This window comes from Hirundo rustica, chromosome 1 (assembly GCF_015227805.2).
Source record: "Hirundo rustica isolate bHirRus1 chromosome 1, bHirRus1.pri.v3, whole genome shotgun sequence".
In the NCBI taxonomy this organism is placed as follows: Eukaryota; Metazoa; Chordata; class Aves; order Passeriformes; family Hirundinidae; genus Hirundo; species Hirundo rustica.
The window spans coordinates 136,195,048-136,217,520 of record NC_053450.1 but is presented as its reverse complement, the minus strand read 5'-3'; the positions used below and the strand labels follow the sequence as shown (position 1 = coordinate 136,217,520).

The 22,473-nt window shown below is 35.7% G+C and overlaps 1 protein-coding gene across 1 annotated transcript in view; it reads right to left on the bottom strand.

Moving 5' to 3' along the window:
- Positions 1-3,104: 3,104 nt before the first annotated feature.
- LOC120750528 (macrophage mannose receptor 1-like) overlaps positions 3,105-22,473 on the bottom strand; it is a 34,717-nt gene continuing 15,348 nt past the window's right edge. Inside the window, 19 exon segments of the mRNA XM_040059345.1 lie at positions 3,105-4,744; positions 5,136-5,171; positions 6,241-6,408; positions 6,673-6,789; positions 8,243-8,395; positions 9,756-9,921; positions 11,022-11,254; positions 11,888-11,990; positions 13,501-13,697; positions 14,475-14,580; positions 15,703-15,845; positions 16,565-16,619; positions 16,621-16,666; positions 17,075-17,142; positions 18,222-18,385; positions 18,491-18,529; positions 20,853-20,988; positions 21,583-21,670; positions 22,292-22,419. Coding sequence (XP_039915279.1) covers positions 4,545-4,744; positions 5,136-5,171; positions 6,241-6,408; positions 6,673-6,789; positions 8,243-8,395; positions 9,756-9,921; positions 11,022-11,254; positions 11,888-11,990; positions 13,501-13,697; positions 14,475-14,580; positions 15,703-15,845; positions 16,565-16,619; positions 16,621-16,666; positions 17,075-17,142; positions 18,222-18,385; positions 18,491-18,529; positions 20,853-20,988; positions 21,583-21,670; positions 22,292-22,419 — 2,346 coding nt within the window. The 3' untranslated portion in view covers positions 3,105-4,544.

Here is a 22,473-nt window from a genome sequence, read left to right as displayed (position 1 = left end):
CTGTATAATTCAGGAATGTTTCCTACGTTGCATGAGGACAGCATTGGTTTTAGCAGGTGAGATATACAAGATATTAATGGGTAATTATGTTTACATCGTAGTTAAGATTTATCTCTGACATTATGTATCTAAGATATAAGACTAATCTATGGTATTGTGAACAGAAATGGGGCTTACAGAAATTAAAAATAAATTCTGTCCAGATTTATCTGAAATAAAAATTGAACAATTCTTGGTAAACAGCAATTACCAGCTTAGCATCAAGATCATGGATACAGAAGGAAATAAATGGGAGGGATATAAACAGAATGTAGCTGAAGTAGGTGCAGTGGTTTTATGGCAGTCTGTGCAGAATAGGAGAGGGAACTTTTAGGAGCAGGATTCTGGGACTGAACAGTACTTTTATGCTCAGTTTTTCTATTTCAACTCTATGTAACAGTGATGGAGATGAAAGTGGCAGAGCCCTCATTTCTGATGCTCAGCACAGCTTAACCTTCCCAAGGGTTCACTGGTGTGAACACATCAGTAATTGCTCAGGGCAACAGTTTGGTGTACATTAAACACAGAGATTGTATCAAGACTAGGAGCAGATGCTGTTCACTGATTTTTCACCTGTCCAGGCACTAGGTTGGGAAGTGTTTGTGGAGGTACCAAGGCAGATGCTTGCCTTGCAAGTTTATTTGTAATTTTGTAGGAGCTTCTGTCTGTGTTTGTAACATTTGCTTAAGAAATGCTGCTGACTCAGTCTCCATTCTGAATTAGTATGGAAAATAAAATCAACAGAATTTTTTTAATTTGACAGATGCTTTGTTTCCAAAATTAATTATTTTCAAGACGGGGGGAAAAGTCTATGAGGAATGGTTTTCATAGCTGTTTTCTGAATAGCCTGGAGCTATTGATGGTAAATAAAATCAACAAAAAGCTATTAGTGTGTTTTGTACAAAATTGCATAAGATATCAATTAAGAACTGGATTCTGCAGAACTCATTTACTGTGAGATAATTGTTTTAGGCTTTGTGTCAGAGAGTCTAGAGTTCTCATCAGTCTCTAGACTAAATCAAGTAATTGCACCCTAATGTATCCATCCTTCTGTGCCAACCACAGTGATGACCTTGGGTGAGTAGTTTAGCTAGATATGGCTGCATTTTAGATATCTGCATTATGTGAGATGAATTCCATCGCCTTCAGGCGCCTTGGATAGCTGTATGAAAGAGATTATGTTGTCACTGAAAGTGCTAATAATTAAAACCAAGGAAAATCAGGCACCATTTATTTATGAAAATGAGAAGAAAAATCCCACATCACACACATTAGTATGAAACACATCAGTGCTGAGGTGTTTTCTCCACTCTGAATCTAATTTAAACAGCAGCATTTGCAATAGGCACTTTCTTTTTTCTTATTCCAAGCACTGGACTGACAGGACAGTGATTTTAAGTATACAGGACTTTTTGGAAAGAAAAGAAACATGCAAACAACTTATTTGAGCTGGGATTTGGGATTAAGCATTGAAAGGCGTAAGGGCCTTCTTTGTTTTGTGGAGATTAACCAAGTGTAACCCAGCCCTCTTCTGTGTCTGAGAAATGTGTGAGGTGTGTGGGCAATGTCTTAGTCATATCCACTGCCAGGTCCAAATGGCAAATACAGAGATGTCAGTGCTCATATGCACTGGTCTCTTCCACAGTGGCTGTACAGTTGTTTGAGAGACTGTAGGGTGAAGGATGTGTCCTTCCTCTGGTAGTCCCCATGCTGCAAACAGCAGGTAATGATGACAGTGGCTGCCAGGTGTGAGCAGGTCTGGTCAGGGCTATGGCTCGCAGCCCCTGTCCCCAGATGTGAGCACCGCTGCACTGCCTCACTCTGTACACACTTATTTTCACTGCTGTTCACACTTATTTTCACTGCTGTTCTCACCACAGTGCTCTCTGTCGTTCTGTAGGAGGCATTTTGGATCAGGCTCTGGTCTCTCAGTGCCTTGCAGGGGGACCAGCAACATACTTCACGTCTAGCCAGTGATCCTGTCCAGTTCTTGTTCAGTCATGGTGTTCAGTCCAACTATAGAGTAGCTGGACATAAAAATATACATATATCAAAATATTTTCATATGATAATACCTAGAGATGGCATGCAGAGCAGCCTGACTGTTGAGGTCTCCATGCTTCCTGAATGGTGGTGATACCAGCCAGGCTCCTTCTCTGAAGGCCCCAGGCTGTGCTGAATTTGGGTACTAGAATACTCCTGTTATGACCTCCCAATTTTTATAGTTAACTTACAAATATCATTAAAAAAATAGTCTATTGTATGTTTCCTTGTTTTCTTTTGGGAAAGGTAACTTTAATTTATCAGATTCACTGAGCTGGGCATAAATACAGTAGAATCCAGCAGCATGTACTGTTTACAAACATAGACCAGGAAAAGTGCTTGCCTTACTAACTCATCCAAAGGGCAAGCAGAACTGTGTATTCCCAGATATCTGTAGTACATACCAGGAAACAATTTTATCTCTAGTCACCTCCGTGGGAAGCAGGTGTTGTTTTTCTCATTTGCGCAGTTTTGTGCAAAGCTCTCCCAGCTATTTCCTATTTCCTCCTGAAAATTGCAATCACTTTCTTTATTGCAAGGGGTTTAGTATTACAGGACTTACTATAGTAACTTAAGGAACTGTTATCTGAAGGCTGTTATCTCTGGGCTTTACAAAGTGTTCAAATTACATAAATTGTAAAATATAATTTGGGTTTGCTTAATTTTTAACTCTATTTTAAATAACCTGTGGATGTGTGTTTTGTGTTTGGGGTTTTTGGGTGGTTTGGTTTGGTTTGTCTTTTAACCAGGTATGACATTACTTGGTTAAGTAAGAAAGGGAAAGCCATACATTCTTTATTCCTGTGATTGATGAGAGTTCTTTACCAGTTTAGCCAAATGTGTAGAATAACATGTGGAATAATGTGTGTCCATCCAGTGGAAAAGCGCTGGGAAAAACTGAACACTCAGGGGGAGATGATACCAGGGATGAGCCATGTTTTAAGACAGCCCTTGTTAAAATATCTGAAATAAGTATTCCTAGAGGAAGGGGGTACTTCCATTCTAAGTAACTATCAATAACATTTTCAGTTAGAAGCCTTTATTGTTTGATGGATATCTAGAAGAAATGTAAATAATAGAGATAATTCAGGTGTGTTCTCAAGCTGCTCAGGCACAGGCACAGATATCCTGGTGCAGAAACCTATTCCACTTATTCCAGGTATTTTCTTCCCTTGCAGAGATTTTTAGTGTGACCTCATCTTTTTGTCAATCAGAGGCGGTAAGCACGTGGAGTGAGTGAGTGAGAAATTCTGACAGAAGGGCCAAAGAAGGAGTCTGTTCCTCAATATATACATTTGGTTGAAGCTCATCTGCTCTAGTCCTGCTCTTCCATATGCTTCTTCAATGAGGCCTGTTAGTGCCACATGCCCTCTTGTGGCTTGGGGAAAGGTGTTCCCGTTCCTCAGGAGAGGTGATGCATGTCTTAAAGCCTGCAGAATGATAAACTGCCCCCTGAGGCAAACTCTGCTACTGTGTACAATGGAAGGAGAGCTGAGAAGGGTCCAGGCAGTATATTGTCAAACAAAATCACAACAAAAAAGAAATAATGTATTTTCAAAATGTACATCAGTGATTTTTATATCTCTGCCCCAAAGAATTACAAAATGCACTATACGACAGCCATTTATATGCATGCTTGGATTTAAAAAAGGGCAGCTCTGCATACTAGAAGGATCTTTACTGAAATAAAACCCAAAGGCAAGGTCATCTCCTGTTCTATCTTTGTTATTAATTTGAACTGCAGAAAAATAAATGTATTTGCAGAATACTAGAATAGTGCAAGGCCATAGGAAATGGCATAATTAAAAAATTCAGACTGGATGTAAAATTAAATGAACCTCTTAAATTTTCTGTCTATTTTTTTTTTCTCTTTTTTTTTCTTTTTTTGGCAAACAAATAATACTTAATGCACAGATGCGGGTATCATAGCAGGTTTTACATGAATGAAAACATAGTGTCATAAACTATGAAGCTGAAAACCTGAAATGAGTAGTGTTTCATAGGTTAGACTCGATCTCAAAGGTCTTTTCCAGCCTAGTTAATTATTTGATTCCCGTCATAATCTAGATACCACTGAAGTAACACACAGGGAAAAATAATTTAAAGTAATGAATAATGATTTGTCCTGTTTGTAAAAATGGAGAATTTCTACACTAAGCTAAATAAAGTAATTTCCACAGAGTAAATATCTGTCAGACTTTCCCCATATCACCTCTGGAGCCAACTTTTCCGCCATGACCATTTATATGAAAAACACATATACACTCCCGAGACTAAACAACACTGTAACCCCTTGGAAGGAATTTTGAAAGAAGTATGTGTGTATTTATATAAATCCATGAACTATGTATTTGAGAAGAAAGGAGACTATTGTCTGGGTAGGAAAACACAAAGCTAGGGTAAGATTTCACAGATTTATAGCCTGGTTTTTTGTAGTTGGATCACATGGGCATTTGGTCAGACTACATGTCTGGATGTGCATCTTTTTCTTGAATATCCACAGTTGCTTCTGATCCACTCATTCTGGCTGAAATATCTGGCAGATTTTGTCTTTTCCTCCTCAAGCAGAAATAAATTACACTTCCAGCTCCAGCTATAGAAAGGGCTAGAAGAATGAACAGCCAAATGATACCAGCAGAAAGTGCTTTCTCCATTTTCTCTTCTGTAGGGATATACAATGGAATAAACTTTTGAGGTTAAAAGATTTCAGAATCTAGTAATAAATGAGGCTTCTATAATGAGAATGCAAAAAAATTCAATGTGCATGTAGATTTCAGTTCAACATATGCTTTCGGTTTTTTATGAACACCAAACAAAATATAATAAAATATAATTAAATCTGATCAAAGCCCAATTATAAAAATATGAACATAAAAGCAAATCAGTATTTACTTTGGGAAAACCTCTATGTCCTATATTGAGATACAGAGTAAAAGTTTATGGACTTTTTATTTTTAAATACCCTCAAAACAAATACTGAGAAACTATGTAATTATATTCCTGTTTTATTTTAACATGCTCTTATTATTCTACTTACAAGGAAGTATGCTTACCTGTATTTTCTGTTGACATATCTTTGTTTTCAGGAGCTTTTGAAAGGAAAAAAAAATATTCTGAGTGCTTAAAAAAAACAAAACAACATTTCAAAGTTCCTACATACCGGTGTTTCTGAATGCTCCCTGAATTCAAGTGTTGGTGACAGTCACTCTCCCAGAGAGATGGAGCTAAGCTTGTGTAAAACTCTAGTCCTAAGAGCATCCGACTTCCTCAGTTGTAATACCCAGAACATCATGTAGAGACAGATTTCTAATCTTTCATAGAGTGTTTTCAAATACATTTGTTTCTGAGAAACTCCCCACAGGATCCTTAATCATTATAAGGTGTTTCCTGAAAGGAGGTCTTGAGTGTTAGGAGGGCATCATGAGCATTTTACTTGAGCTCAAGAGACTTCCCTATTATTGTAGCTCTTTCTGTCAGAGACAACCATTCCGTGTAGATTTGGTTCCTCTGGTAATTGCTCTTCCTGAACTTAGCAGGTAATACAGAGTTGAACAGAAATATGAAGTTTAACCAAACAAAATGTCCATGTTCTAGACTGCTTTGATTTAATCTCAGTTGGTAATCAGACTTACGCATTTTCTTACAAATGGTAATTTTCCTATCAAGATACTAGCAGTATTTTATTAACCATGATTCTATCATACTGTAGATAAAGAGTGCCACAAGAATGTTTGTCATAATATTGCTGTAATCCATCACATCAGTGGACAGTTAGGAAAGGAATCACCAATTCCAGCATTTCTGCAAAACAATTTGGACTGCACTCATCAGAACAAGATTTTGTTTGAGAATACATTCAGCTGAAATTAGACGAAGAGTTGCTTTTGAACTTAGCTTTCACCTAAACTCAGGGGTTTGAGGTATTTATGATGGCTGCACAGGGCTGATGGTAGTTCTGGAGGACACAGGGGAGATGCAGCCTTCTGAGAGCGCAATCAGAAGACATGTGGGGCTTGTCAGTATTTAGGCAGCCACACCCTGCCATTAGAGTTAATAGGTTTTGCACACAAACTTAAGAGTGTTTTACATTTCTGTGTTGTACAATGAAAATACATTACTAGACATTATTAACATTAACATCTTAGAAATACTACTTACTTTTAACTTTTTTACAGATGTAGCCTTTTTTGAAAGAACAGATGTTGGTGTTCCAGAAGCCAGTCAATGCACACAGCTCTCCACAGTTTTTAAGCCTTTTGTTTGATGGTTCTCCCACTTCCCAGTTGACAAAATCCATTGCAGATTTATCCATCCATACCCACTGTTCTAATATTAAAAAAATAACATATATGTATAAAATACATGGTTTTAGACAAATAGAATGAGTTGTAAGGGACAAAACAAAAATTTAGAACAAGAATAGCTAGCTAAATGTTTCAAGTATAATTTTAAACATATTTAAACATACTTTGAAATTAACTTTGAGTAATTTTATATATATGTATATGTACTTTCAAGAGGACAGAATTGATTTCTTTTTCACATAACGTAATTTCATTTGATAGGGTAGCATATGATGGAAGATATTACCTCTGCCAACTTTCTTTAGCCCTATCCAAAAGTTCAGTGATTTTCCATGGAGTATCTTAATGGTTTCTGCCAGAAAGTTTGTTTCACTATAGTCTCCTACTGATACCAAATCAGCACCTGAAAAAATATTAAGGAACACATCACAGTGGGTCATTTTTTTAGAGCTCAAGTCAATAATAAAAATATGCAAAAATATATAAAAGACACAAACTCTTCTATATTAGTCACTAGACTTGTTGTGGGTATTTATTCACTGTATGGTTTTTGTTGGTTTTTTTTTTTGGTGGGTTTTTTGTTGTTTTTGGGTTTGTTTTGTTTTTTGTTTGTATGTTTGTTTGAGCATGACTGTCTGCTGTATGGATGCAAATCTGCACAAAGATACGAATTTTCTGAAATTTTCTGGATTTTTTAGTCTTTAGTCTGGAGAAGAATAATTGCTCTCCTGCAATACGTTTTGGGCAGATCTGACCAAATCCCAGATTGTGGTACAACTAGGCTGAAACAGGTACATGTGATGTAACACCATGCCTGTTGCCACTGCAGCTCTGTCTGTCATCAGTGTCTGGACAGCAGTTTTGGCAGTGCCTGATGATAACAGCTTAGGTAGGATGTGTCAGCAGATGGAGGCTGCAGTCCAGAAGATGTCCAGAAGTTGATTTATAATTGCCATATGCCCTGACATTGCAAATGCACAAAGCTGTGTTGGGAACACAAGGAAATGACCACCTTCCTGACCTGGCCAGTGGGTAACAGGCAGCCAAAAAAAAAAAAAAAAAAAGTGTAGGAATTTAGAACATGGAGCAGTGTCCAATTATAATGCTTCATCCTGGATATTAGTGTAATGTTTTCTTTGCAGTAATTATGTGATTTATCTGTCTACAAAACCACTCCAGATCAATGTTTTCATATCTACAAGGAAGTGCCATTAGAAATTTATGTTTCCTAGTCTTACTCACATTGAAATATATGTTGCATCACACAAGTTCTCAGAAACATGGAGCAAAGTGTCTTTTCCCTTCCCTGATGAAGGTACTGCTCTTCTTTCCATGGGGGCAGCATGGGGCTGTTCCGGAGCAGGAACTGCATGCCTGGGTGTGTTTTACTGGTTCATGAAAGATAAACAGCTCCTCCATCGCATTTGTTTTCCAGCCACTGAGATCCACTTAATGAACTGTGCCCTGGAACTAACACAACTATCCTATAACTTTGTGTCTCTCAGATTGCATTGCATGTGGAATCCCTTTTGCTTGGGGAAGGGAAAGCCAATCCTGCAGCCTGTGCTGTAGTGGGTCTGGAAAAGTGTTTATTTCCCTAGAGGATTATTTTTTGCCATAAAACTAGTAGGAATTAAATATTTTTGAGGTACTCCTATTTCACCTGATACTTGAGATATGAGATGCTGCTATCTCTGACAAAGGTTATGTTTATTGTGCAAAAGCATGCTCAGAAAAGTAACCCAAAAAAGCATTGAATATGAATTTTTAAAGCAATTTGAGATTTGCTTAGCAATACTATCCATTATTTTATATGTTTAATTACATCATCAGTCTTTCTAAGACTAAATACTCACCTAGTCGGGCACATTCCTCGTGAGCTTGAGACCAACTTCTTTTCTTGGAGGCCTCAAAGTAGTAGCAGTAACCAGAGAAAGGTATCCAAGATTTGTGTCCTCTTGATTCAGGGCATTTTCCAGGAACTTGTGGGGGTTCAGTAGGGGCCATTACTGATAAGACATCAAGTATTTGGAGTTCAGCTATTTTATATAACAGGTTTTTCCCATTATACTAACGTGACAAAGCTAAGTGTCTTTGTTAGGTTTGTAGTCTTAGAGGAAATGAAGCTTGTTCTAAGAAGAGCTTGAATGTGGTTCTGACTTTCTGTTTGAGACAATATTTTCCTTCATATTTATTTATCAGTGTGATTTGACAGTATCTAAATCTTATAAAACCTTACAGTAGAAACTGCGATTGTGATTGAAAGTGTTGGTATAACTAAGCATAGCTTGCAGGATTTTTTATTAAACTGCATCCTGAATATATTCCATAGTGACTGATACAACAGGAAGATTTTGGATGGGTAGATAAATGCAGATGGAATGTAAATTATAAATTCTGCCTAATTATCTTTTCTTCCTGTAAGTCTTCTACAGTCTGTTTCTTTCCCTGATAAGGAATAAGCAGCTCTCAAATGAGATTTCAAGAATCATAAAGTGGAAGGAGACTATACATATGAATTCTGGGGATTTTTGTCAAATTAAAACATCTTAGAACATAATTTGGCATGTGATTTTAAATTTGCTAAAGATTGAAGATCTTCCATAAAGTTGAAAAATTCAAGAACATAGCTAAAGTTTGAAATCATATTTATACTGATTTCCATATAAATTATACAAGTTTGTGCTTGGAAAGCTTTCCAAGGGGTTATTTACTTTGTCCTTACAGGTGACATAATGTGATCTATTGTTTTTAACAGATATTTGTCCTGTCTGTGGTGATGGAGATTCACTGATCTGTCCAGAGTATTTATTAAATACTTCTTTACTGATAAAATTGGAAGGTTTTCCTTCCTGTATTTAAGTCTTTAAGTTTTCCCTTTCCAACTCATATCAGACACGTAGAAAAATTAAATTCCATCCTATAAGGCTCACTTTTTAGTATTTAGTGTTTATAATACAATTTCTCGTTGTCTTTGGTTTCTTAGTCTTTTCTCCAACTCCAATCTTTTCTTTAAATTATTGCTATCCAGTCATCTGAAAACCCTAGACCGAGAAGCTTTTCAAACTTTGGTACCCCAGACTGGATACAGAATTTCATATAATGCCTGATAAAAACAGATCTTATAGCAAGTGAACTACTTTTCCTAATAGAATGAGTGATTTTAAAAAGTGAATATTCAATCCTTTAGTTCTTAGGCTTTTGGTAATTTCTATTAACCAATTAACTTTTGGAAGAATTCATGTCAATATTTAGAACTAGTTAGGTGATCCTGTCTTCCTTTATATTGGTGTATTAACAAAGTATTTTTCCAGGGACTTATTGCACTATATAGCCTCTAGTCAGGACGCATTTTATGGAGTTACTCACCATCTGAGTTTTTACAGACAGAAAAGAATTTTTCCTCACAAGAAGCTGTCTTCCAGGTGCCGTCAGTGTCTAGGTAGACACATGCTAATGTCTGCTTTGGTTCTCCACTGGCCCACTTGCTATAAACTAAACTCCACTTGTCGATCCATTGATACTTGCCATTGGTCTGGAAGTAAAAACTAAATGGTAAATTCATTTTTGTTTACAGTGACATAGCTACTATACAGGAGCCTCAAGAGGACTCTCACAAAACCATTGTAGAATCATCTGCTTACTAGTGCCCTTTCTTAGCTTGTAAATGCTGACTAAAATGTACAGTGTCTGTCATCCACAAATGTGAATGCCTCCAAAAAATATCTAACATTAATTCAGAGCATTTTTCCAATAATTGGGAAATGGAAGGAGGAAAAAAGAAAGGAGGCATGAGAGAAGGCATAAAACTAGGAGTCAGATAAGATATCATGTTGGTATGACCACCCATACATCTGCATGAAGAATGGGAGTGTTTGTGTGGGAGTGTTCTTAAGCAGCTCTGATCACCATTGCTTTTGTTGTAGTTATCGTGACTGTGATTCATGATGAAGAGTGTAGCATGTCAAAACACACCTACCATCCAAATGTTCACCCTCTGCTGTCACACAACTGATGTAGACATCTCACAAACAGAAAGGATTATTTTTCCATAATATTCTAGCTTCTAATGGGAGCAATTACACCAATTACATTATCAAATTAGAAAATATTGGTCAATATGCACCATATGATATAGCCTCCATACTCCTTTTACTATATTTACCCCAGTTCTGGTCACAGCTGTAGTTTGATATTACTACCATAAATAAGACCCCTCAAGTAAAATATGTGAGCATAAACACACACATAAAAATTGTTCCTTCTCAGGTGTCAGGTGTGTGACCTCAGATACCTTGCCACTGATCACTGAGGTACATAAACACATGGCAGGAGGCCAGGATGTATGTTGTGCCTGGAATTACTTTCAGACTAGAATCAACTCAAAATGTAGAAAATTTTACAATTTATATCAGAGATACTTAAACTATGTTGTTGTATACTTATGTTAAAGGAAATCTCTACTTTATGAGTCTTAGGGGAAGATTTCCAGTGCAAATGGCTGCTACATTTATGTGAAATGCTGTTTTCAGCACTACGCTGGCAGAAATCCCAATGGGCAACAAGATAAGGGCACAAAGTAAAATCAGGTCCTGTGTCAGCCTGACTGCTTGTATGCAATGTATTTGTTCTTACCATATTGCTGTTAAGACCAATCCACAGAGGCTCTCCATATTCCTTGGCAAGTAGGAACAACAGTGCCTGGCTATATGGGTTTAAAATGCTGACGAGTTCTGAGGCATTGTTATTGCATTTTTGGTGTGCTTCCTCCCAATTCATTTTGGAATGGGTGACAGAATAGCTAAACCCACTAGAAGGGTCAAAACCAAAGTCCAGCACGGTTGCTGGTGATTTAAAAAGTCCAGGATCTGTAGGAAAAAGGGAAAAAAACCCACCCCACGAGCAGTTAAATCTGGAGTCGCACATTTGACTTGAGCAATTGAGCAACCTAATATAAAATTACTAATGGAACAACTAATTCTTAGCTGCTTATAATTAAATATAACACCAAAACAACAGTTCTGATAAAATAAATTTTCAACCTCTGAAAATTTTGAATCGGTAAATGCACAGTATTTTGTATTGCAGGAGTAAATTTACCCCATCATTCAAAAATAACACAGCTGTCCTGCCTGTTTTTAAATACTCTTTGCAGCTTAATGACTATGAGGTTTATATGTATAAGTGTTAAACTTACTAGTTTTGTTACCCTATATATCATTATGAACATATGTAATTTAAATGTTTTGGGGCTTCATCTGTGAAATTACACTTTTAAAAATAAAATAATTTTCTTTTCCTATATTCTGCTATGTTTTCTCAAAAGCATTGCTAAGTAAGAGGCAGGGTGGGCCCTTAGCTTTTACTGATCCTTTACCTAAAAACTGAAACAAAATAAAACAAAATAAAACCAAAATTAAACTGAAATAAAGTATGCTAAACAAGCAAATTTGTTTTAATTCTTATGTTATAATTCTCAAGATTAACAATACAGAACTCACCGCTATCCTTCTGGCATATACACCCTCTGTAGTTATAACACCCCTCATTATTCCATTTTCCTGTGTCATCAGCAGGACTTCTCTTCAGAGAAACACAATCAAACTGTTGGAAGTAAGGAAAAGAATACACATGCATATTAGAAGTTATGAAACAGAGTACTATCACTGAGTAGTTTCAGGTTTGTTTTTTTAGTTCTGATGTTGTAGGGTGTGTTACAACTCTAGAAATACCTTTCATTCATCCTTCTCTGTCCTTTCTGACCTCCCTTGTGGTGGCCAGCTCCTCTGTTGTACACTCTTCAGCTCAGCCTGCTTGTTGATTTAATTATTTTCCAGGAGAAATATTTGAAAGACATTATTTTTTTCAAAAACTTTCTTCCACATTATCTATCCCAACTAATGAGTGACTATCAGTAAGGTTTTGAATAAGAATGAAATGGAGTTTGTGCTTTGTATTTCACTTGCAAAGACAGCTATAAATAGTGCTAACTCTTGATAAAATCACCTAGATTCCAGTCCTTGGCAGAGCTCTCATCTGCCCTGGTTCTTTTAATTTCTCTGTCAGCTGCATGAAATCAGCTTAAGAAGCTGAAATGTCAAATTTATTACAAGCTGCAATCTCCTCTGCTAAGATGCCATGGGGTAATTGTTGAGCCTTTGGGCCTTTGAAAAGGATCCTTTGAAGGAGAGAGCTGTTAGTGTCTTGAAGGTGAAGGATAAAAGTACCTTTGCACTTTTTTTTTTTTTTTCCTGCTTGGCATTTCCTAGTGTTATTAGTGCTGCAGAGGAGCTATGGATTGTGCAGTGTCATTTATGTCTTCCTGCATGCCTTGACCAATGGCTACATGGGCAAGAGCAACATGCATTGGCTCAGGTGTAGATTAAGCTGGTTGTCCAGACCCCTGGCTTCTCTAAAGGTATGGGTGCAAAAATGATAGAAGAATGGACAGCGAGTGGAATGACATATTGTGAAAGGCAAGTTTGGAAAGCAAGATATAGAAATAAATAGAAATAGGCAATGAGGGTGTGCAAATCAGTCTGTATTGGTAAGGTTATGTAGAATGCTATTTTATTTACAGCACTGTGAGGTTTAATTTAGGTGCTAGCAGTGGAGAGGGTTTAGAAAGTAGTTGGAGAGATGGGCTTAGAAAGTAGTTGGCATCTATTGGCCCTTAGTAATTCAATTACAATTTTTAAAAGGGAAGAAGTTAAAATGCTGAACTCTTTCCTCTTGCATCTTCTCTTTCCTTCATAGGCATGAAAATAATTGTGTGTTAACTTCTAAAATTCTAATGTTGCATTTATATTCTCTGAAAAATTAACAATTTACTATGAAAAAGAAAGCTTTATTCAATATATCCAATCTCTATTCAATCTGTCCATTGCTGCAATTTTGCCGAATACTTTGACAAAATTACAGCAATGTCATTTTATGCTCTGAGATAGCTAGAATACTCAAACATTGAAAGGTGTTATGTGTAGTCCCAGTGTAAAGATAGATGACCAGCCAATGAAGAAGGATGGGACAATGTCTTCAATGAAGTGGGCTGCTTACTGGTAGTGGTATTGCTCCTCAGATTTAGACTTGATGGTAAACACTACACAATATTTACCTGTTGCCGATTTAGGCCATCTTCTGGATGCAGACTGTCATACAAAATAGGTTCTACAAGTTTTGGGGAATCTTTATCCCAGTTTGTATATGAGACAGCACTTCCATCAGACCAAACAAAGCTGAGCTCATGGAGCAGATCGTTCAAGCCAATCCAAACATCATTTGAAACATCCTTCAAATGGTAGGTGAGAAAAGCTAGGAAAACAAGCCAACAGAGGAGAAAATGTCAGGTGATCAGTCAAAGCATGAACTCATAAACAAATACTTAACTATTTTGTTCATTAAAGTCTTGCAAAAAAATTTAATAACACTTGATCAGAAATTTACCTGAGTTCATTATTTCAAGGTTATGCCAAGCCCTTGCCCATGAAAAGTCTCAAAGAGTCAAAGTATTTGGGAACAATGAAGCAAGATTGGAAAGAGGAAAGAAAAAAAAAAAAGCCTGCCTGATCACCATGATATCTAATGCATTCACTTATTTCAGCAGTCAGGATGAGCCACTTGTGTGATGGAAATATGTGGCTATGTACAGTTGCAAATGGAATCCAGGGCAAGGTGAAAATACGCCTTTCTCTGACGTTCTACTAAATTAAGTTGCAGAATTTAGGCAGAGGTATGGAGCATATCCCATTCTATTTCTGGCAAAAACAGACCATGTATTGTTTTTTTTCTCTGTGCCTGAAGCTACAAATGCCAGATCTGGATTTTTAATTTTTATCCTAAATCTTGCCTATAAATAATGTAAGACACTTCACATGAAACATGAGGAAGCAATCCTTAGCAGCACTAGCATGCCACAAACAGATTGTTCAGTTCTAAAAACAATTCATGCTATGGCCATATAACCAATGTTTAGTATAGAAATTATAAAAAAGCATATATTTACATACTGATGCTTGCTTTCTTTGCAGGAAATGTCCACTCTATACAGAGTAAAGGCTCTCTATTACCTAGGGGGCTGTTGCACTATACCTTGAACTTGTTCATTAGGTATGCTTGCCAAGTCTCCTCCAAGGCTCCTGCAAACTTTTCTTCCAGTACTCCAGTCATGATAGCCAGTGCCAAAAAATTTGTAACACTAGGGAAAAATAAGTTTAGTCTGTAAGAGTTACAGGACATGAATTTAGGTATTAATTACTCTAGCTTAAGTAAAAATCAGCCTAACTCAGACCCCCAAAATATTTTTTCAGCATTAACTCAGATGTGGAGCCAAGTCAAAACCATTTACAAGTTTTAAATTTGCTCTCTGACTTCCTGAAAGGGACTGAGAAAGTCACAACAAAACTCAAATAGTTATTTACAAACCACGGTAGGAGTCTGATGAGAATCTAATGTTTTAATTAACTCAGAGATTTTGAGAAGCTATACACCACCACAAGTAAAAGACAGAGTGCTAACTTTGTAGGAAAAGCCCAGCCCAGGCGTGGAGTTGCTGGAACTTTCTGGAAAACGTTTTTGACCTAGTGTCTGTGGTCAGAGTAATCTCTTGTGTATTCAGCTGCCTTCATTGTACAGCTCTTTTATTAATGGAAGTATATGACTCATTTCCCAAAAAGTGTGTAGCCATCAAATTACCAATACATATCCACCCTCAAACGTTCTGATAATTATGAGTGTGCCTCACGTGCCCTCTCCATGTTTTCTGCTCACCTTCTGCTCTGTGTCATGACAGTAGCACAGTCTGGCATGAGAGTTATCTTGCAAGGTTTGTGGAAAATAATACCTTTGACGACTGCAACCTGGCATAAACTCACCTGGTGTGATATCCATGGGTGCCTTCATAGCAACACTGTATTTATTAGGAAATAGAACCCTTGCTTATTAAGCACATAAAATTTGTCCCTTTTGGGAAGAGGCAAGCATTACATTGAAGCCTGTTTGGAAAAACTATATCTTATTTCTGATTGGTTCCATCTCAAATGACTGATTTTGTGCTATGCCCAGTGCTTTCAGATTAACTTGGTTCTTCAATTTTTTGAAACATAGATACAATGTAACAGTTTTCCCAGTGTGCTTCGGGTGACCGCTTCTCAAGAAAACAATTAAAAATCTGTAAAACCACCATTTTGCAGTAATTAGCCAACAGATTCATTTTTCAATGCAACTGACAAAACATGTCTGAGAAATAAAAGGGCTCTTGCATATCTTTAAGTACCTTCCTAGGCAGTAGTATCATCGTGCCTAGATGAATGTAACATACCTTATTTTTAAATAAAATCCAATCAGCAGGACATCCTCCAGGAGTTGAAGGTACTGCTGAAGGCAGGGTTGCATTTATAAAACTTCTGTGCCTCTCGCAGATATAGCCATTGGAAAAACCACAGTTGACATCATTCCACAAGCCTGGAATCAATTGAAGTTTAGGTACTAAGACATTGAATAAGATTGAAATTTGTGGGAAAGTGAACTGGCTTCAGTGCTTTCAGGTTCAGAAGCAATCTGCCTGGGAATGTGGGATAACCTGCATTAGCTCAGCTCTACCTCCCATTGTCACTGTATGCAGGGGCCCTTTGGTCCTGCTGTGACTGGGGGATGAGATGGCCTCTCAGTGGAACCCTCCCAAACAGCTTTGTTGCACTGAAAGATGCAAGTGTAAACTATTGCTTTATCAGTGAAAGCACTATGGAATGTGAAACTCCATATATGTTCTATTCTTTTGCCAACTATTTTTTTATTATTAAAAATTTATTAAAATAAATTATAAAACTATTACTATAAATTGAAATACTCTCTATTGTTAAGAAATATTTTCAAATAACTATTATCTAGTTAGAATTATTTTAAAAATAATTGCTGTTGATTTGAACATTTTCTTTGTGCAGATGAAACATCACTCATCAAGTTGCCATTGCATTCCCCATTAAAATCAGTACCTTACACTCCACTTTTACGGATAATATTTCCCCTGAAGAAACCTCAGATATAACAATTATTCTTTACAATGCATATTTCTCAAAAATTTCTGGTAAAAAGTGGGCAAAAATTGACGAGGGGTTTTAAAACAAATATTAGAAAAGCAGCAGCCATAAAATTACTTTAAAAACCGTAGTTGTCTAACTCACCATCTTTTTTATTTAAAACCACACAATTTTCTTGAGCTCCTGCAAAGTTGGGCTCAACCCCGTGCCCAAGCTGCATAGTGCACTGGGCTTCCACTCATCCAACTGAAAAATAGTAGTGGTTGCTAAGACAATGTCCATAAAACAGTTGAGAAAAATCTTCCTTAACATACTAAAAATATTTTTAAAAAATTACGGCTGAGTCTGTCTATAAATTGAGTTTCCAATAGGAGTAAAAGACCTTTGATAATGAAATCCCTGCATATCAATTCAAAGACAAGAATACCTTTATTTTTAACAGATTTTTAACGTATTCATAGCATACAAAAATTCTATTCAGACCTGTGTTTGTACAAGGTAGTTTAGCCAAGGGAGAGTACACATTTCAATATGCATTATCACTCTCTGAATCTGCATTTAAATCCTTTGCAGTGGTTCCTCCAGAAGGAACTCTGGCAGTACAATATTCCTAGAAATGCTCTTTATGGATCTTGATGTAGCTTATTTACCTACCTGAACTGTTGATCAGCATTCTGGAATAATCCTATAAGATATGAGTTCAGTTTGCCATTTTTTAAGATCTAAATGTAAAAATATATTTTTAATTAGTGTTTTCTACTATTTATTAGTCATCTAATACAAAAAGAAAGGTGTAAATTTTGTGCTGTGGGAACAAAGAAACGAATACATATTTTTTAAATGATTGTGCACAGTCACCTGAGATACCAAACAACTTATAGTTTTGCTTTATTATTTTTATTGATGCATTCCTATTTTTGGCTGAATTATTGGTATGATCAAATCTTTCAAAGTTCTATTCTCAATTAAGAAATAAAAAGTCAAAGAAGACTTGAGAAAAACATTTAGTATAATTTTTTTTATACTTTCCCAGTTTTAAGCAGCTATGTAGTTCTGGTGTCTCAAGCTGTCTGAGCTCTCCTGTCGTATTCTTTCTCACACAATAAAAGCAGACATTTAATAGCATGACTCAGAAAGGTGTTTGTGTGGCTACCTTGGTATTAGCAAACCAAACAGGATTATGGCAGAGGTTTTGAGGGTACCATCCATACTATTAAGTTATCAGCACTCCCCTGCTGTGCTTTGGTCATGGTACAGGAAAACTAATCCATGAAGGATTATTGGAATGATGGTCTAACCTCAACCAGTCTAAGCCTTTCTTTGGAAAGCTGTTTTGGAGAACATGACCATCAGATAGGACCATCAAAGCTATGCTGGCAGTTGACTCACATCTATGTGCAACACTATGTTCTAGTAGATGATATTCAGATATGAGAAAACCACCCTGTCAGAAGGAGGGTTCTCTGGGAATACACCTACTCTGCCTGTTCATTGCTCCTTATGTGTTTGCTCAGAAATCCATTCAGACTAGAATAGACAAGAATATACTCATCCTAGTAAACAGCAAATTCTTTTACATGTGGTGCTTTTTTTTTTTTCCTAAAGTGAAGATTCATTTAGTAGAATAAATATTATTCTCATAGAATATTTAAACCTAATCCCAATAAAATTTTAGTAGTGGTAATATTTGGTAAAACTGGTAATAATATGCAACAAGCACATTCTTCTGCACTTCACAAGCAGAGGATATGTACAAAGGGTATATAAGCCATGTAGCGTATAACATAAAATTTCCCCTTACGTATTTCCACAAAAATTTTCTTTCACTATTATTTCCAATAGTAGCAAGATTTCCATGATTGTTTTCGCAAAATGTTCTGGCTTTCTCCATAGAGGTCTTTTCTGTGCTGAAAAAATATTGTTTGTCTCCTTTTACAATCCAGCCATCTTCTGTGACTTCATATGCTGCAACACAGAAGAGTAATCTCTGCATTCTTCTCAGTTCTTACACAAAGGTGGTGGTGTTACATGCACCAGCCTTTAGGTAAGTAAAAATAAACAGGAGCTTACTGGTAGAAGGGCCCAGAGGTTCTGGTTTCAAGGATGTCCCTGTAATGAAATGGGATTAAAAAAAAAGATGATATAAAATACTTCCCATTGTACATTGAACCATTATAAGTGTTCAGTTAGTGGAAATTATTTCAATGTCTAATAACTTTTCACATTTTACATATTCAATGCAGAATATATTCATATAGTATCTTTAGTGCAAAGTTAAAAATGGATGTTCGAGGAATAAAAGATGCATTACAGGCCTATGTCTCTGTCTTGGTAGATTTTTGATAAGTACATCTTGAACATCTTCTTCAAGAACATCTGCCTAAGTTAGGCTGAATGAATACTTACTTCTGAAAGAACACTAAATAGAGAAAATACTCAAACATTAGTAGATATTGAACAATTCTTTATTGACATTATCTTGTATTTGAACAATAAATTCTAATACTAAACAAAGTTTTGCTTTCTAATGTATATTTATGTTTATAATTTATATTTAACATTTTATTTCAAATACTAAACAAAGTTTTGGGGGTTTACATATATTTATATCTATAATTTATATTTAAGACTTTATTAGTATTTATTTGTTTGTGAAACTTTTTTTTTTCTGAGTAGCTGCATTGAGAAGATTTACATTAACATTTTTTGAAAAATTATTTCAATAAAAAAATTCCACATTGCATGGAGTGTGATGTTGGAGGAATGTTTCTCTAAACATGCAAGGCCAAGAGCTATAGAAATGTAAAACAAATGTGACCTTTATAATCTCAGTGCCATCTGAATGGGGCTTTGAGCAGCCTGATCAAAGGTTGAGGGTTGGAACTAGATGATCTTTAAGGTCCTTTCCAACTCAAACCAGTCTGTGTTTCTATGATTTTTTTTCCCCACAGGATTTTATTGCAGTGTTTGTGTTGCCATATGTGTAATTACATTTTATTAAGTGTATGAACATACGCTTGGGTTAAAAAAAGAAATATGTCAGCTTTTACAAATAATCTATTGTATGGTTGGTTACAAGCTTAAAAGAAAATGGTTACAAGATTTAAAAGAAAAAACCTTAATATATCTGGACTGGAAGTATGAAGTATTCTGTCTATTTCAGCATCTTTCAGCATGCCATTATGCATTGCTGACTAATGATGGCAATTTTTTCAGGCTGTAATTTCTGCCATTCATATGCTACTACTGATCGACATTAAACAGCTACTATTGACACTTGTGCTAAAGATTTTTAGCTGTGGTTATTTTGCAGGTGAGAACTCATGAAGGAACTTTCCAGGAAAAATATCTTCACACCATCTCTCTGAGATAGAAGTCTATGACTATTACTTTACAAGTATGAGAAACTGAGATTATGTGCTTTGGTTAGAAAATTGTTTTGAATAATTCATCAGCACAGAAATTATTATTTTTAGAAAAGTAGCAATTGAAACCAGTGTGAAGGAGCCCAGAGAGCCACCAAATGAACATTGCTGTTACTGTGGAAAGTAAAATACATAGCCCAACACAGTTATAATTGATTCCTCTCTAATTTCATTGAATATTTTTCCTAACAAAAGCTGAGAAAAAAACCCAGAGAAATAGAGATTTTTCTGCTAGCATGAGAGGAAGATGTGAACCTGTCTTAAAGTATAAAGCATTTTGAAGCTTTCATTACAATCTTTTTCTTACACAGCAGGCCTGTTGTCACAGGCTCGTCTTTACATGTCATCTTACAAAAAGACTGATTCTATAATGCCAGTAGTGTTGTTTAATTTAGAGTAGTTAACTACTGTGTTGTTGTGTACCAACATCTGAGCAGAGTGAAGTTTCACTTCGCAAAGGATATGGAAATCTAAATTTTTTTTTTTTTTTTTATTTTTTTTTTTTTTTTTTTTTTTTTTTTTTTTTTTTTTTTTTTTTTTTTTTTTTTTTTTTTTTTTTTTTTTAAATTGTAGTCCTCTCTTCCTCCTTCAGTCAGAACTTCTGTTTTGACAAAAATCTGCTTTTGGGCAGAGCAGTGAATATTACAAGGTAAGCTCTTGAGATTGCTTTAGTAATATTTTCTATTATTACACAATTAAATACTTTTATATATAATAATTATGTGTTATTATTCAATTATATACACAATAAAGAAGTGTACTTTTAGTAAAGTTTATCATGGAATATACTTTTTATAATGAAACAAAAAATTTTATTGTTAACAGCTGAAATCATGTATTCCAAAGTTATTTATATGTCTTGACCTACTTTTCTATGTGCAAAACTCCTGTGAAATCAACAAAACTTTCTACCAGTATGTAACTTGTAGTGCTTCCTATTACCATGGAATGGATTCAGCTTGAATTTCTTCCTAAGGTGAATTTAGAATAAAAAGTAACCAACTTACCTTTCTTAATTTCACAGATCCAGTTATGACTGTATTCACAGTGCTCCTTAATCCATGATGGGGAGGAGTTTTCTCTGATTGCTCCGCAACCTTGAATTTCATTATCGTAAAAATAGTTTCCTGCTTTATAAATCACCTACAGACAAAACATGCTTGTTGTTTTTATCTACAAGGGAAAAAACTGTACTCTGTAAAGAATGAGAAATAGAGCAAAAGTTTCAACCACTCCTTTTCCTCCTCCTCAGGCTGTGAAGCAAATGTGTGCTATTAAAGTAATTACAGACTCTGCAAGGGAAAAGAAAGGCTCTGAGTTCATGCAGCATCTAACAGACTGTAGCAATCCCAGTAAAATGAGATTCAAATGGAAAAAAAAAATAAATCAAATGAAATTATAAATAAAAAAAACAGGGAAAAGGAACATGGCAATTTATCACCAGAGATTAACAAAAATCAGGAGAGACCTTTTTCATATATTTGTGACTTGGATAATCATTTCTGTAGCTGAAAATAGTCCTTTGTCTTATCACTTTTGTGATGATATAACCTCAGGGGTTGTTGGCCTCTATTGCTTTTTCCAATCCAGAATGAAGAATAATGATTTTTAGTTACCCAGTTGCAAAAGAGACATTTTTGGAAATTTTTATACAGCTTTCATACACAACAGTCATGGAAATATTTTCAACAGAAAAAATGTCAGAGCAGAAGGAAACTGGCATGATGAAACACTCACCGGAGAGCCATCACTCCAGGAAAGCCCACCATCAGGATCGAAGAACTGCAAACCTATCCAGAAAAGCTGAAATGATGGAGATTTCTTTCTAGAGTGTGAAAAAATGTATAGTTGAAGAGGATATATGTTATTAACTCTGCTCCATATTAGCGGTTACATAGGATAATGACTTTGACACTTATTGAACATTTCAAATGCAGGAATTTTAAAAAAGAAAGGTAGTATTGATCAGCAAACTCCAATTGGCAAGTACATGAAGTTCACACCTTAAAATTCCCTGCTTTGCAAATCGTTGTATTGAAAACACTGTAAGTTGTTTCTCTATATTTTTTGTTGTGATTGTAGTGTTTTTTCTCAGACATAAAATATTCAGGGCACCTGGAAGACAAAATTTGGTTTAAAAATTGTTCACTAAACAAACTTAGAATAGGGTCTGTGGAGAAGCATTCAACAAATTTTGTTGTTGGGTTGGTTTTTATCTGAATTTAAAATGTTTGCACGTTATGACACATTTTAGGAACTCCAAAAATTTCTTCGAAAACATTACACATATGAGAAATTTTCTCAGTTATTTTTCGTATTGTTGTGGTGAAAACCAGATAGATTTTGAAATAATTATCTCAGGAGCAAAACAAGAATATTATTATTTATTACTGCATCATGTGTTGTTACACTAATATATCAATTATTATACAGTTTGCTTGCTTACTGTATTAAGTTTTCTATCACTGTTTTCTCATCTTCATTTCTAATGGCAGCCAGGTCTCCTCCTATTTCTCTGCAGAAATCTCGGGCTTCAAACCATGTTTTCTTTTGGTCTTCTTCTCTCACAAAACCCTGTAGATGCATGTAGAACACTGTTTTCAGTGTGCTAAACATAAGTCTGCTGGC